The 14,379-nt window shown below is 39.1% G+C and overlaps 1 protein-coding gene across 9 annotated transcripts in view; it reads right to left on the bottom strand.

Annotated features, from left to right (window-relative positions):
* Positions 1-14,379, bottom strand: part of LOC142075675 (zinc finger protein 532) — a 50,258-nt gene that overhangs the window by 16,945 nt on the left and 18,934 nt on the right. For 8 of the 9 annotated variants that reach the window (XM_075137385.1, XM_075137391.1, XM_075137384.1 and 5 more), the window contains 2 exons: positions 9,134-9,315; positions 6,005-6,181 (listed from right to left, as the gene is read on the bottom strand). In XM_075137385.1, coding sequence (XP_074993486.1) covers positions 6,005-6,181; positions 9,134-9,315 — 359 coding nt within the window. The remainder of the gene's footprint in view (positions 1-6,004; positions 6,182-9,133; positions 9,316-14,379) is intronic. The other variant, XM_075137392.1, reaches the window with a different exon arrangement.

Here is a 14,379-nt window from a genome sequence, read left to right as displayed (position 1 = left end):
GGTAGAAAGAGCCAAAAGATTCACTATGCCAGGGATCATTTCCCTTGGCCACAGCACACAGAGCTACTGAGCATCTAAGCACGCTCCACCGTCTTGGTCCCATCTCAGCAGAGCAGCTAGAGATAATTTAAAGCAGTGATTTTACTGTCAGCCCTCTTCACTCCATCCAAGAAAAAAATCAGAGTTTCCTCAGAAAAGGACTTGCTGCAGTTCTGTAGTCAATCTGCTTGTAATGTCACAAGCTAGAGAGCTGGAACTAACCACACACATTCCCTAATCCTGGGGCACCAGTTTTCTTCTGTCCCTTACGTCCTGTCTCTTACAAAACTGTCTTACATCTCCATCAGCAACTTTGTCCAAAAGTCAGGAAGCGTCAAGCCTGATTACTAACTAAGCAGGCAAACACGCCGAGGCACAAGACTATCACAGCCTTGTCCCTGGCAGGGTGATCTTCACCCTTCTGGTTCATTGCTCACATACCACTGCTAACATCCAGAATCCCAGCATTTTGGTGCCTGTTGCCGAGTAGCCGATCCCATGGCTAATGCTAAAGAGAGACGACTCAAGTTACATTGTTCCAGTTAGCAAGATGTAAGTAAAGACTGGCAGAAATAAAAATAATTCTCTGATTATTTCATGATGCATATTTCTATTAGAACCATATGTTGCAAATAAAACTAGACAGAAGAAGCTAGAAAACCTGCTTAATCATCTGTGGTAAAACTAGACAGTGATCTCACCTGGAATGATTTCAAGTCTGTAGCATATAAATTTATCATCGCAGGGTTATATAATTTAATCAAATAAACTATGATCTACTATATGCTTCAGATTGTTATTGCATATAAAGTAAGGAACAGAAGACTACAGAATCGCTGAGGTTGGAAGGGAGCTCTTGAGGTCATTTAGCCCAACTGCTGTTCAAGCAGGGCCAGCGATAGCAGGCTGCCCAGGACCACGTCCAGTTGGGTTTTGAATGTCTCCACAGACTGAGGCTCCACAGCCTCTGGGCAACCTGTTCCAGTGCTTGACCACCCTCACAGTAAAAAAGTGACTTCTTGTGTTCAGGTGGAAATTCCTGCGTTTCAGTTTGTGCCCATTGCCTCTTGTCCTGTCTCTGGGCACCACGGAGAAGGGTCTGGCTCCCTCTTCTTCGTGCCTTCCCGTATGGTATTTATACACACCGATAAGGTTCTCCTGAGCCTTCTCCTCTCCAGGCTGAACAGCCCCACCTCCCTCAGCCCCTCCTCACATGAGAGATGCCCCAGTCCCTTCTTCATCTCAATGCCCCGTTGCTGGACTTGCTCCAGTACCTCCACGTCTCTCGCACTGGGGACCCAGCTCTGGGTGCAGTACTGCAGCCCTGCCCCAGCAGCACCGAGCAGAGGGGAAGGATCACCTCCCTCGACCTGCTGGCGATGCTCTTCCCAAGCCCTTAATGACCACGTGCCTGGGTAACGCAGCACTCGCGAGCACTGACAGGAGAAAGGGAATCTGCTACAAGAAAATCTGACATCTTTCTGAATTTATCACATACAAAAATTATATCTCTCTAAAAACACTAATTGCTGAATATATATATTTTCTATGTAAGCTAAAAGACTCTACCCTGTTTTCACAGAGGCACAAGAACTATCTGGTAGAGACCCAAATTTCAGACAGGTCTCGAGAAAAGACTGTAGTTGCTTAAATTCATACCAACGGATCTAATACTATGAGCTGTCACTATACCCACTTCGAGTATTTTAAAAGCATGATTTTCAGTCCTATAACACATGCAACTGAGTATGCTGGTTTGTTTTATAATTGAAGTAGTCAGTACTTAACATATAACAGCTTAAAACCCTGTCCAAAGCTTAAAGGGAGGTCAGGACATAATTTACAACCAGCTCAACTCAGCAAGACGGCCGAGTAAGGCGGGCAGTGCAACTGCAGTCACGCTGCCAGGGCGGTTACTCAGTAACTGCCCTGCCCCACAGTACACACCAAAATAGGCATGGTACCGCACTTCTTCACTTTTCAAAAATTGGGTTAACAAATTCACATATTATCTTCGAATAAATACAGATGTTATCTCACAGGAAAACACTTTCATACCACATAAAAGATGTTTAGCGTTTTGAAAGCTTCTGCACCAGAGTATCGTATTTCTCCTTCCCGTAATTTTTCTCTCTAAAAAAAATGGTACTTGTGGGATAATATACTTTGTACCAATAGTACAGTATATATCCATAATCTGGCTTGATAAACAAGAGTTTCTCCAATACCCAAAAAGAGATCAGCCATGAAAAATATCTTAGTGCCATTCCTATGAAGTTTCACTGTTTACTGAAAACAGAAAATCACATACAAGCTTTGGTTTCCCGTAAAAACCATGTAGCATCTTAGGTATGCTACAGGAGAGAGCTTCGCAAAGTTGAGAGACAAGACAGCCATCCATTTCCCTATATTAAAATAATCTAATTTCATCCCACTGAGAATCACTGCACATAAACTTCATTTTTCATACGCCAAATAGTTTACCGTATCTGTTCTGAAACAACCATTTGCAATGTAGCTGCAAATCACACAGTTCTAGTAGATGCCAGAGGCACACAGCCACGTACCCAGTGAGCCCAATTCCAGTAAACAAAGTGAGAACCAGCGAGGAGTCCCTCAGGACTGGCCGCCTCGGCCCGCTTGCAGGGCAGCAGTAACGGATCCTCCCCAGGCACCCCGGCGCGCCGGCACCCCGGCCCTGCTTCCGCTGCTCCCCGGGGCGCCCGGGGGACACCCAGAAGCCAGGCTCCCGGCCATGCAGAGTTCAACACCTGCCTACCGGGTGAGGTTTGGAACTCACGTTCACGGGTCAGACACCTCTGGTACGCTCAATGAAAACTCAAAAGCTTCACATTTCCAAACACAGAAGGCTACTGTACCCTTCTTTTCATTTCTTTTAAAATTTTTACTTTCAGAAGAACAAAAATTTAACTGAGCTTATGTAGTCATGTTAAATGACTATATGACATTCCTCTTTTCAATAATGAATTTGTTAAGCTTTCAAAATGTACGCCAGCCATACGCAACGTAGATGCTAGGTAATACGATAGAGAGAAACAAGCAGCAGCAGATTGGTCAAATGTGAATTTATTTCCTCAAATACAACTTGTGAGTAGTGCTTGTCAGCTCTACTCAGCGCTGGTCAGGCCACACCAGGACCACTGTGTCCAGTTCTGGTCCCCACAACTCAAGACAGACATGGACAGACTGGAGAGGGTCCAAAGGAGGGCCACGAAGATGATCAAAGGGCTGGAGAACCTGCCCTACAAAGAAAGACTGACGAGTTGGGTCTCTTCTCCCTGGAGAAGGCTCAGGGAGACCTCATCACAGTGCGCCAGTATTTAAAGGGCAGCTACAAAGAGGACAGAGGCTCTCTCTTCATAAGGAGCCACGTGGAGGAGACAAGGGGCAACGAGTACAAGTTGCACCAGGAGAGGTTTCATCTTGATACAAGAAAGGAATTTTTTACAGTGAGAACAATCATGCACTGGAACAACCTCCCCAGGGACATGGTGGAGTCCCCATCACTGGAAGCTTTCAAGATGCAGTTGGACAGAGCGCTACATAATCTCATCTCAGCTCCCTTTCCCATGAAAGGCTGGACCCGATGATCTTTCGAAGTCCCTTCCAACCTGGGCTGTTCTGTGATTTTAACACAGAACATTACAGCAGATAAACCAGAGTTTGTCACAAAAAATGGTGACAAATGTGGATTTCTGTGCATTTTTTCACCAGAAAATGCCACAAACATTTGATGTCAACTTCACCAAGATATGTGAGAAGTATCCTCAGAAACCAACTAATTTAAATAACACAAACATTTCCTTTTTAAATTGCTACTGAGTAGCAGAAATACATGTACTTAATTCTGAGGAAAACCACAGGTCCTGATAGCTTGAAATAGACCTTATTAAATGGTGAAACAGCAGTCAACGCGAGCATCTTGAGTGTTGGTGACAACACCATACAGATGCTTGTGAAATGGAAGCAAAGAACTCCAAACACTGCGAAGACTGGGAAAATCTTACTCGTGACTCTGCGTGCATTTAAGATAGCGTCTTGATTAAAACTGGCAAATTTAAAGAAAACACCACTTCTTAAGAGGAGCACTCGACTATGAATTCTATGATTTATTACAATACAATAGTACTTCATAAAATTTTATTTTAGTCTTTTTATAATCAAAATAAATTCATAGAAGAATACAATTATAAGCACATCTATAAGTAAAGAAAACAAATGCAAAATACTTAATTCACGAAGCTGATCAGAAGCAGTTTAGCAGATCCAAGCACAATTCAAAAAATCTTCTGCACTTTTCATATGTGAAGTATCTTACACAAATGATGACCTTAATCTTTTGGTTTTCTCTAATGAAAATTATGGGAATCTGAAACAAGTTTTAGATTAAATGTTGGTATTTCAAAGCCTCTCACTGAAGATACCATCCTGAATTAAAACAAGGTATCACTTGTCACTGGGTGGGAAAGTCTTAATTTGGTATCAGACACACTAAGTGAGTTTGTTGCCATTTTGCTTTAATGTAGGTTTAAACACCCTAAAGAATAAATCTCCTGTTAGTATGTTAGAAGAAACAGTGATAAACCAAATTCTTCTGATATCTGGTTATTACATTACATGGTACCTTGTTTCTCTCATCTGCTTTCTATTTTCTTGAGTCTGCAAGTTGTTAAAATGTACTAGTGTGCTCTGCGTACTCCTGAGAAACAACATGGAGTTAAATACTCGAACATTTACTCTCAATACTGCACTGGTACCGACAGAGGAGGAAGAAGACAGAAGAAAAAGGCCTGCAATGAGAAGGCATCAGGCTAAGACCGATGCGATTTGAAGCCTGATTTTCACATGCATCAGCACCTGCAGCTCCCACTGGCTTCAGCGGAGGCCTTGGATGTTCAACATCTTTAAAACAAAGACCCTGAAGCCGAGCTCCTAATCGTGCCCTGTGTTACCATCGTCAGTAAACCACAATGTTTACGCACAACTTTCCCAGCTATAGAACAGAACTGGTTCTGCTTTAATCCAGAAAAAAGAGATTACGTATCGGAAAAAAGCTTATATAAACAGCTCTATAAATGCATCTATTTTGATTTGGAGGGGCAAGGCTGGAAATGGTTTAAAGGCTGGCACCTCTCACTTAGTAACACATTGGAATTGCTCTCCTTGAGCCATGACTGTCTTAGGGAAGCAAAAACTTAGCTCACCACTCCCAAAACCTACGGCTTTCCTGAAGAAAAACCTAGCAGACAGAAAGAGGGTAACAGATCCTGCAGGAGAAACGCCGCCTGACAAGCGAGTGGCTGCCTGAGCAGAAGGACAGTGTGCCGCAGGCGGCTGCAGCCCGAGAGAATCGCCCGAGGTCAGCCCAGAGACGACAACTGGCACTTCGAAAACCACCTCTCACAAGTACGCACCCTGACCCCTGTGAACTGATGGCACTGAAAGAACCAATTTTCCTAATTCACCCAGATGACTATCTGTGAGCGTGTAATAGAAAAAAAATAAAATCACTTTTTCCCACCTTTTCAACCAGATGTTATGAAAATCACCGCATAAACCCTAATGAGTCTTAGCAGTTCTTTTTGGAATCAAATGATCTTAATTCACAGGAAAAATGCAGATGAGCTAAGCAGATTAAAAAATAAGAACGAGCAACATACTAGCTGCCTGTCCGAATAATTTTTGTAATTACTGTATTACTCTCTTGTAGCATGCAGTGTTTAAAGAACTGCTATTGCTATGTTCATGGAAATTTAACCTTTGCCAAATAAATTGCCAGCTAAAAACTTATGAAAACATTACACGAACTCCACACGTTACCAACAGGATGACAAACTGTTGGTTGTACAGTACGTGACTTTTAATATTATAAGCATAGGACAGAATGCAATTTCACAAGTTATTAAAATGCAGGCAAGTGCAGTAGAAGATTAATTTTGCTTACTTTGGTTCGCCTATCTTGATACCCGGGTGTTGTGTATAGGCATGGGAGTGTGTGCTGGGAGCAGATTTAAATGCCATGGGACAGATAGGACACTTGTAAAAGACTTCACAGTGAGAACCTTGAATATGAGACTTGAGTGCCGCCACATCAGAGTATACAACATTGCAATGCACGCAGCTGCAAAAAGAGTGGAAGAGAATCAGTTCAGCCTAGCCCAAAGCAGTACCGAAAGAAATGGAATCAACACTGATTTTCAAGCAAGTGGAAGAGATAAACATATATATACGACCAGATAAAACTATGTAATTCTGTCAATTTAAACAACCCAGTAAGAATCAACAAAAACAGAGATTTGCATATCAGAAAGTAAGAAAAAAGAAATTTCCCGAATTTAATTTGAAAATCTAAGAGGTATGAAGTCAGAACAAGTTTTTATGGCATTACAACAAAACAGATAGAGGATTCGACAGAAGAATATTCTATTGATTGTAAAAAGAACACTTAAAACCTCTGCAAATTTGTAAATAGATTTTACAAAATGCATTTTTATCACATGCAGTGGATTGTACAAGGTACGCCACAGCAATTTAGAAACTACCACCAAAATGGAAAACTAGTAAGGAAAACATTTCCACCATTTCCCATGTTTAGATTTAATGAAGACATACTCGTAATGATTTTCTGTACATGTAATCAAATCAGCACTTGGATTTAAAAACAAAAAAAGAGTAATTTAAACTCAGGACAGCTAAACTGAATCTCTACAATCAGATCAATCTATCGGACTGGAATTCTGAAAATATTTTTCAAAAACATACTTCTGCTGTGTCGAAAATTTGTGACCTTTCCGCATCTATTCTAAAATGAAATGATTAAAAAATTGAATTAATATTAGTATATAAGAATTTCTATACACAATGGTCCCTTTTAGTGCCATACATCTCCAGTACTAAATGCTACCAAGTAAGTCCAAGAACATACAACAAGCAATTACAAAATAACCTCTCAAATGAACAAATTTCGTATTGACTTAGTATTTTGCCGTGAGAGTTTTACCATTTAAACATGGAAGGTCCCTACCCTTCCAAAATTTTAATTTTGGCATCTATCATGGTAGTATGATTGTTGTCATATAAACGTCAAGTTGTTTTTTGATACTGTTTTAATGCCCTGATGATAGCAATACAGCAGGAAATAAAGTTATACATTGCATTCAAGAATCCCATTTTCCTTTTAAAATGTATCACCTTTGAATTTTATGAAATGTCATCCTTTCTTTTCTGAGCACTTAATTTACATTCTTAATACTATTAATCAAGTCTATATCTATCTAGCCTCTGCTTACCAATGCATTTTCTAAAGTAAATGGTCCTCGTCTTTTTGGGGTCTGTTAAGATCTTTTCTGCTTATACAGAGATGAACATTTCTTCATAGCGGTACAAAGCATGATCCTCTCATTAACAGATCTACTCCTAAGGTGTCACCTCAAGAGAGCTGGGTCGCATCTCTCGCCTCCCCATCCCATCCTGTCTGGACTTTATTCTCTAGTGATGCAACATAATAAATGATCCTCAGCATCCACCATTGTATATTAAAACAGTTCGTAAAGAACAAGCCTTCCTTTCTTGGACTGCTGTAACAACTTACTTGTTTTCAACTTGGAAGGATGCAATTAAACTTGACGTTAAAATTTTCAGCTGATTTAGTTCAGACAACTAGCCTAAACCGCTGAAATCAAACTGAACAGAGGTCCTTTGGAAAGGCAAGACAGGTATGCTGTTCCTCAAGCGAATGCACCATGGTGATAAGGAGATGCTGAGGAATCTAAGAAGGAAGACATTAATTTCCCAGATACTGCTTTTCTTTGCCTAGGTATTTTTGGTTTAGTCTCACCATATACAGAAATTCTGACTTAGTGTGACATGAGATGTTTATGATACATCTTGAAAAGTTTAGTAACTTTAGATTCACGGTGAAGGATTTATGAGTCTTCTGGTGTTACTGGTGCAGGCCAGGAGTCCCTGAAGACGATTCCGTGTACAAACCCAAGAGACACAGACTAGAGGGAAGGAAAGTAGAGTGAAGGTGGCAGATGTAAGAAATGTAGGACAAGACAGACTACCGCTTGGGAAAAAAGAAAAAAAGAGAACCTGAAGAAACGCAAAGAGCTGAGAGTCGTGTCAGGCCATGGATTCAATCTGAAAACAGACTGCCACAGCAGCTGGTTTGATGCAGTAAAAATGCTTTCTTGCCTTAGTGGAAGATTTCACAGCCACCCTAGCAAATTGAACTTGTGGCACCTTAAGGGGGAAGAAGCTGCCTGCTGGTAAGATTTTAAATCACCCTTCTCCAGTCAGACAGGGTGAAGTGGAAATGTTTTAGGAGCGCTGAGCAAAGCTCGGCTGTACGGGTTGCTCTTCTGATCTCTTGCTGTGCTGCCTGCCATTCAGTGCGAGTAAAATTCTAAGATAAAACAATTTTTCAAGCCTTTCAAAACTTAACATTTCCATGAAATGCCTCTGATCCCCATTTTCTCAGTGAGTTGCCATTACAGGGAAACATACGAATAAAAGGGAAACTGAAGAGCAACAAAGAACCAAAAGACCAGGCTGTTTGAATGAGAAAGGTAATTTTCAAGCGATGTAAAGCTGAGGAATCTTGACCTCCCACACAAAAGACAGCAACCAGATAGATGCAGTATGCCCGTCAGCATCTTGATAATAAATTCTGGCAGTAAATACTGAAAATGACTGTTCTTCCAGAGAGAACAATCTAAAATTAAATGTTTTGAAAAAACTCAAAAGGTTTCTTTAAGAGCCTGAAATTAAGAAAATACATCTGAATTCTCTAGACCTTTTAAACTGTGAAGTCCTGAATCTGACATTTTATGGCTGGATGAGATTAGCTAATATTCTGATTTAATAACATACAAAAAGCAGATGCCCAAAACAAAGCAGAATCCTAATGTGGTATTTATTCCAAAATTTGTAGTACTAATAGCATTGTTGCCATGACAACCTTAAACCCATGAAGCTGTATTCTACAAACAATGCTTATGAAAATGGAAAAATTACTTTTAAAAGCATAAATTATACATAAATTGACAACAAAAGTAATCATTATACTGACCGAAAACCAACTCTTCGGGTATAATGCAGGCAGTTCTTAGTGACATGAGTCTGGAAGTGGACAGATCTGCAGATTGCTCCACATTCAGGACACGTGTATGGAGATTTATGCTGATGAATTCTCTGGTGTGATGCAAAACTGCACTGGTTAGGAAGCAGCATCTGGCAGATATTGCATGTCTTCTAAACAATAAACCAAAACAGATGAAACAAAAGGTTTGGTTCAGCTATACATAACGTCTTGTGTCAAACACTGTAATATAACAAATAAAAGGTTAAATGTTATGACTGATGTGAACCAAAAGAAGTAGGCAAGTACTAAATGCAGGCCCTACTGACAAATCTTGTAGGACAGAGCTGGCAGATATTGGCAACCAGACATATTGGCATTCTGGGCCATCCTGACACAACTAAGCTCTTTACATACCGCTGACCATGGGAGATGCATGTTGGTTTATATAAACTTTACTTAGGTGCCTCACAAGGTGCAATTTTACTAAGGTGCCTTGCCTTCATAGTGCAAGGGGCTTAAGTACAACTTGAGAATCAAACCTTATGGTTTTAACTCAGTGCACCATATAAAGTAAAAAAAACCAAAGCCACCAAATATACCATCTTCACTTTCTTTGATCCTTGCTCCTGATGAATTCTTATAGTAATATCCATAACACCAATAAACCAGAATGTTATCAGGCAGAAAGTGCACAGATAATTTCAAAATATATTTCTCAGGCTAGAATACATCGTCCGCATTATACCAACATATTATGCATCTGAGTAAAAACTAGAGATATATAAAATATTTACGAAGCTTTTCTTTGCAGGGCAATCTTTCTACATGCAGGAGTAACTTAATAAACTAATTCTTTTCTTGTATTTTGTTACACAAAAATAATTTAAAAAAATCTTCAACTGTATGTTGACCATATGCCAAATCAGCAACACTGAAATTCTTTGGGTGCTTTGTGCCATTTTTGGGATGAAATGCAAATGATGCAACCCAGCTGTAAACAGGCTTCACTTTTGCTTACAGTTGCTTTCTATCACTGGAGAGCACGAAGAGCCAAACCTGTAAAAGCATTCCAGAAAATGTTTCATTTACAAGAATACATCTCTAAAATCTCTAAGCAGATAGCTGACATCCTGTATAGAGCTATGCTTCTGTTTAACTTTGATCATGGAAGCTGCTTCACTGACTTCAACAGAAACACTCAAGGTCTCAAAGCCAAGCACAAATACAAGTCTTTGCAGAACAGGACTTTAACTCAACTTCATTTCATAAGACTTTGCTTTGTAAGGTTTTTCAAATTATTATTATTTCTTATGACTTGGGACTTACGAATCTCACCAGTGACTTACGAAGATTTAAAAACAAAACCAAGACCCCTTCATGACATGGGTATTTTTTTAACATGAGATTTGCGCATTTTTAGAAATGTTATCTGTAAGAGTCTTGCAGATGTAGCAATTCTTACATTTTGCAAGAATACAGAACAAGACAAGATCTCCAGAGCTGCATTATAAATTATTTACTAACCTATGTATGAAGAAATCCTGAAATAAATAATTAAGAAATAATAGTTTCTTAGTAAAAGACAGGTGCTTCACAAAAAGTCACCCCCTTTTTCCAATTTAGGCAACTCTCCTTTAAATCTTTTAAAAACCAGTAATATCCAGATCATATAATAGCAGAATCAAAGCCACCATTGTAGAAGAAATAGTACAGTGTTACAAATAGCTTTCATAGGAGTCTGACTGACTAGTACTGGCCAGTAAAACAAATAACCTGTTCCCATTTAATCAACAGGAGACAGTCACTAACTCCAAAGACGGAAGGGAAAAGCCTTTATAGTCACTGCAAAAAAGGATTTTTTTTTTTCGAAATAGAACACTGTTTAATATCAAGGTCTAAAGTAACTTCTTAACTGCCTTGGCATTTTTACAGTATTATTGATATTCTAAGAACAAGTATATTTTTGTATTACAATCTGTACACTCCATTTTTATTCCTTTTCCAAAATAGCTTAATCTAAATGCTTTTTTTGAGGGTGCATGCAAATACTTTGACTCTTTTTTTAAAAACAGCAATTTTAAGTAGAAATGTTAACATGAAACATCTTGTGGTCACACACACAGAAGCAAGAAGCGTATTTTCATACGGTTCACTTTTAATGTTTACTTTGTGAACATGGTGGTCTGATATGTTTGAACACAGTCTCCATCCAAACATAGTTCTCAAATGTCCTGACGACAGCAAGATGGCGAAATGCAAAACATTAAAATAGAGGAAGTTAAGCAAAGAAAATCTACCATTACTCAAATTCAGGTTCAATATTAGCACTAATGCCAGCCTAAAAGATTAGTAGATAGCACGGATACATTCACTACCCTTTTGGAAAGCTTTGCCTGAGGTTATCTATCTGTGGGGATTTGGAACTATGAGCCTGATTAGAGCCTTTGTAACACAGTAAGTCTGAAATTGTGTTCAGACACATATAAATACTCACTTTGAAATGCCAAATATTTGTCCTCAACTGACCAAACAGCTATGGCCGGAACCACCGACTCATGCCCTCCAACACTGAACAGAACTCCTTTGGGATGCTAACTTTGTCTTCAGCTCAGGCTTAAAGGCAAAATCCTGACTAACCACAACTCTACTTAAAATGTGCTTGCCACATTTACTTGGCTTCAGTACCAGTCCTAAAATCTACCTTTTGCCGTTTATGTACTAATAAGCAGTAACACAATACTGGAGAATCTGGAGTATTATCTGATTATGTAAGAAAACAGCAAAACAGAACTTCTTATTCCGGTAATAGAAACATATGGGGTTTTCATAGTCCTTCCAAAGCCTTTCGTCCGCAGCACTACAAAAGGAAACCGGGACGCTACGCCACAGAAGAGCCGTACAACATTTCAACCCCAACTAAGCGTATCTCTCTGATTTTGCAAGAAGCAGCCTGCAAGATTCATCTGTAATGGCAGTAAGTCAGACTGACACAAAATGCCAATAATGCTATTTGTTAAGGCCACTGGTTTGCTATTTTGATGAGTACAGTAAATGCTTAATTGTAACTGATTACAGTAGAACAAGAAGAATCTACTGTGAAATTCTGAAATTCAGCATGTTTGCTTACCATTTTATTTTGGGCTTAAGGTGGCATTAACTTCCAGTTCTCTCATTCCAACCCATACCAAAATAAAACACAGTTTGTGAAAATCATCACCTGCCTGCATTTAAAGTCAAAGTTTCAGAAAAAAAAGGGTTAGAAGAAAAAATGGTGGAGGTGGAAAATAAAGATACACAAGAATTATGAGTATGAAGGCAAATGAGCTATGTAGTTTCCATGGGAGCTATACACTTATATCTGTAAAGATGAACATTAACATTAATTAGCCCAGGTTTGCTACTTTTTTCTCCCCCAGTAAGTAGATGAGGGTTTCACTCAGCCGGGAAACCTGTCAGTGAGTGGTCCCATTCCCTTTAACAGGAATATTAATGGAAGTAAAATATTACAGAAAGGTAACACTTTATAGGGAACATCTTTTAATTGCTAGTGCTGTTTTACTATTGTTTATTTTAAAAGAAACATTCTATCTTCATAACAGCAGTTTAGGAAGACCAAGAAGTAACAGCTACTTATTGCTTAGACTCGTTGAAAACATAAAACAGTATACAACCTCAATTTCAAGAGCAATTAGGTGGGCACTAGAAACAATGGGAAGCTGCAAATAACTTTCTTCCTATTATTTGTTTGCAAAATCCAAATGTTTGTTTTTATTCTTTCTTCCTTCCTTCCAAAGTTAAAATATCAATTTCATCTAACTTTCCTGTCTCTCTCTCCCTAAAATAATGGTAGTTTTACAACAAAAAGCCAGTGCCAAGCACTAAGAAGGAAAACAGAAGTCACAGTGTTTCTTGTCCAAGCTTTTCAAGGGGTGACATATAATGAAAAAGTACTAAAATGTTTATTAATAAACGCCTATACAGAGTCTTTCTTCAGCAAACACTAGCCTTGCAGCAATGCTTGGGACAAAAAATGGACAAAAAGAGAACAAAACGCAAGCAGGATGTATTGCTCTCACTAAAGCAACTGCTCAGTTAAACAGTTTCCATGCTGGGCATTTCCGTATAGCTACAACACTACAGTATGTAATAAAACGCAATGTAAAAAAACCAGCAGAGCATTGAAAACTGCTGCTTGATATATGAAAAGAACTAAGAAAAATATTTAGTTGATTTTTAAGAGGATATTTCAACAAAGAACATTTAAAACTACGTTCATTAAGAGTGTTTTTTTTAAATGGAACAACATGAATATATTCTTTTCTTCCAGTGCTTTGCAGAACAAGGCTGGGTTTGGGGTTTTTAAAACCTGGAAATCCATGGCCTAGCAAGCAGGTATTAAGGCCTCGTTCATACATCAGCTCTTAAAAGAGCAAGTTTCCAACAAGAAACACAAACACATTGACAGGTAGTAGGCAATGCTGACTGTTTTCTGTACCTTCATGAGCTTTCCTCCCTGAACAGCAGTATCTGTGTACCCATACTTATCTCTGCACCTAACTGCAGTTATATTTTGACATTCTATGAAGATGATAGTTGCTCTCCCGTAGTAAATCACCAGGGTAAACAGTATCTACCAAGACATGCATAGAGAGTAAACTTGGCACCAACAAGGCAAAAGAACCAGACAGAGGTGGCAGGAAAGGGCAAAAGGTGTTTCTACAAATCTTTTTAATTTATCTGTCCGTACAAAAAAAGGCCCCCACAAAAAGCGAGTACATCACTTTCTTATCTTTGTTCTTCTCCATTTTTTCACTTTATCCTTACCTCATCCTCCCAACCTATTCTCAGTATATTTGTCTGTCCCTCATCCACTTGCTTTATCTTGGTGCCTTCTTAATTGCTTGATTTTATAGTATCAAGAACAACAGGGTTTTCACAAGGACTACTGGATCCTACCATACCAAATGATAACTAATGGACCTATTATGGAAAAAAAGATAAATCTAACACCAATAAGCACCAGCAAAGGAGTCAGCTAAAAAACAATTACTGAGGATTAAGTAACTCAAGAGCTGGTGCAGAATATACTCATGGTCAGCTGTTAGATACTGTTCAAAACTGCAGCAAGATCTAAGGATGGAATACATTGTGCTAACTTCTTTCTGACAAAAAGCTTAAATAAACTTGCTTTAGGCAGGCACATCTGTAGTATCTTACAAACGGAAATTCACTCA

Source organism: Calonectris borealis, chromosome Z (assembly GCF_964195595.1).
Source record: "Calonectris borealis chromosome Z, bCalBor7.hap1.2, whole genome shotgun sequence".
NCBI classification, from domain to species: domain Eukaryota; kingdom Metazoa; phylum Chordata; class Aves; order Procellariiformes; family Procellariidae; genus Calonectris; species Calonectris borealis.
This window is presented reverse-complemented; position numbering and strand designations above follow the sequence as displayed.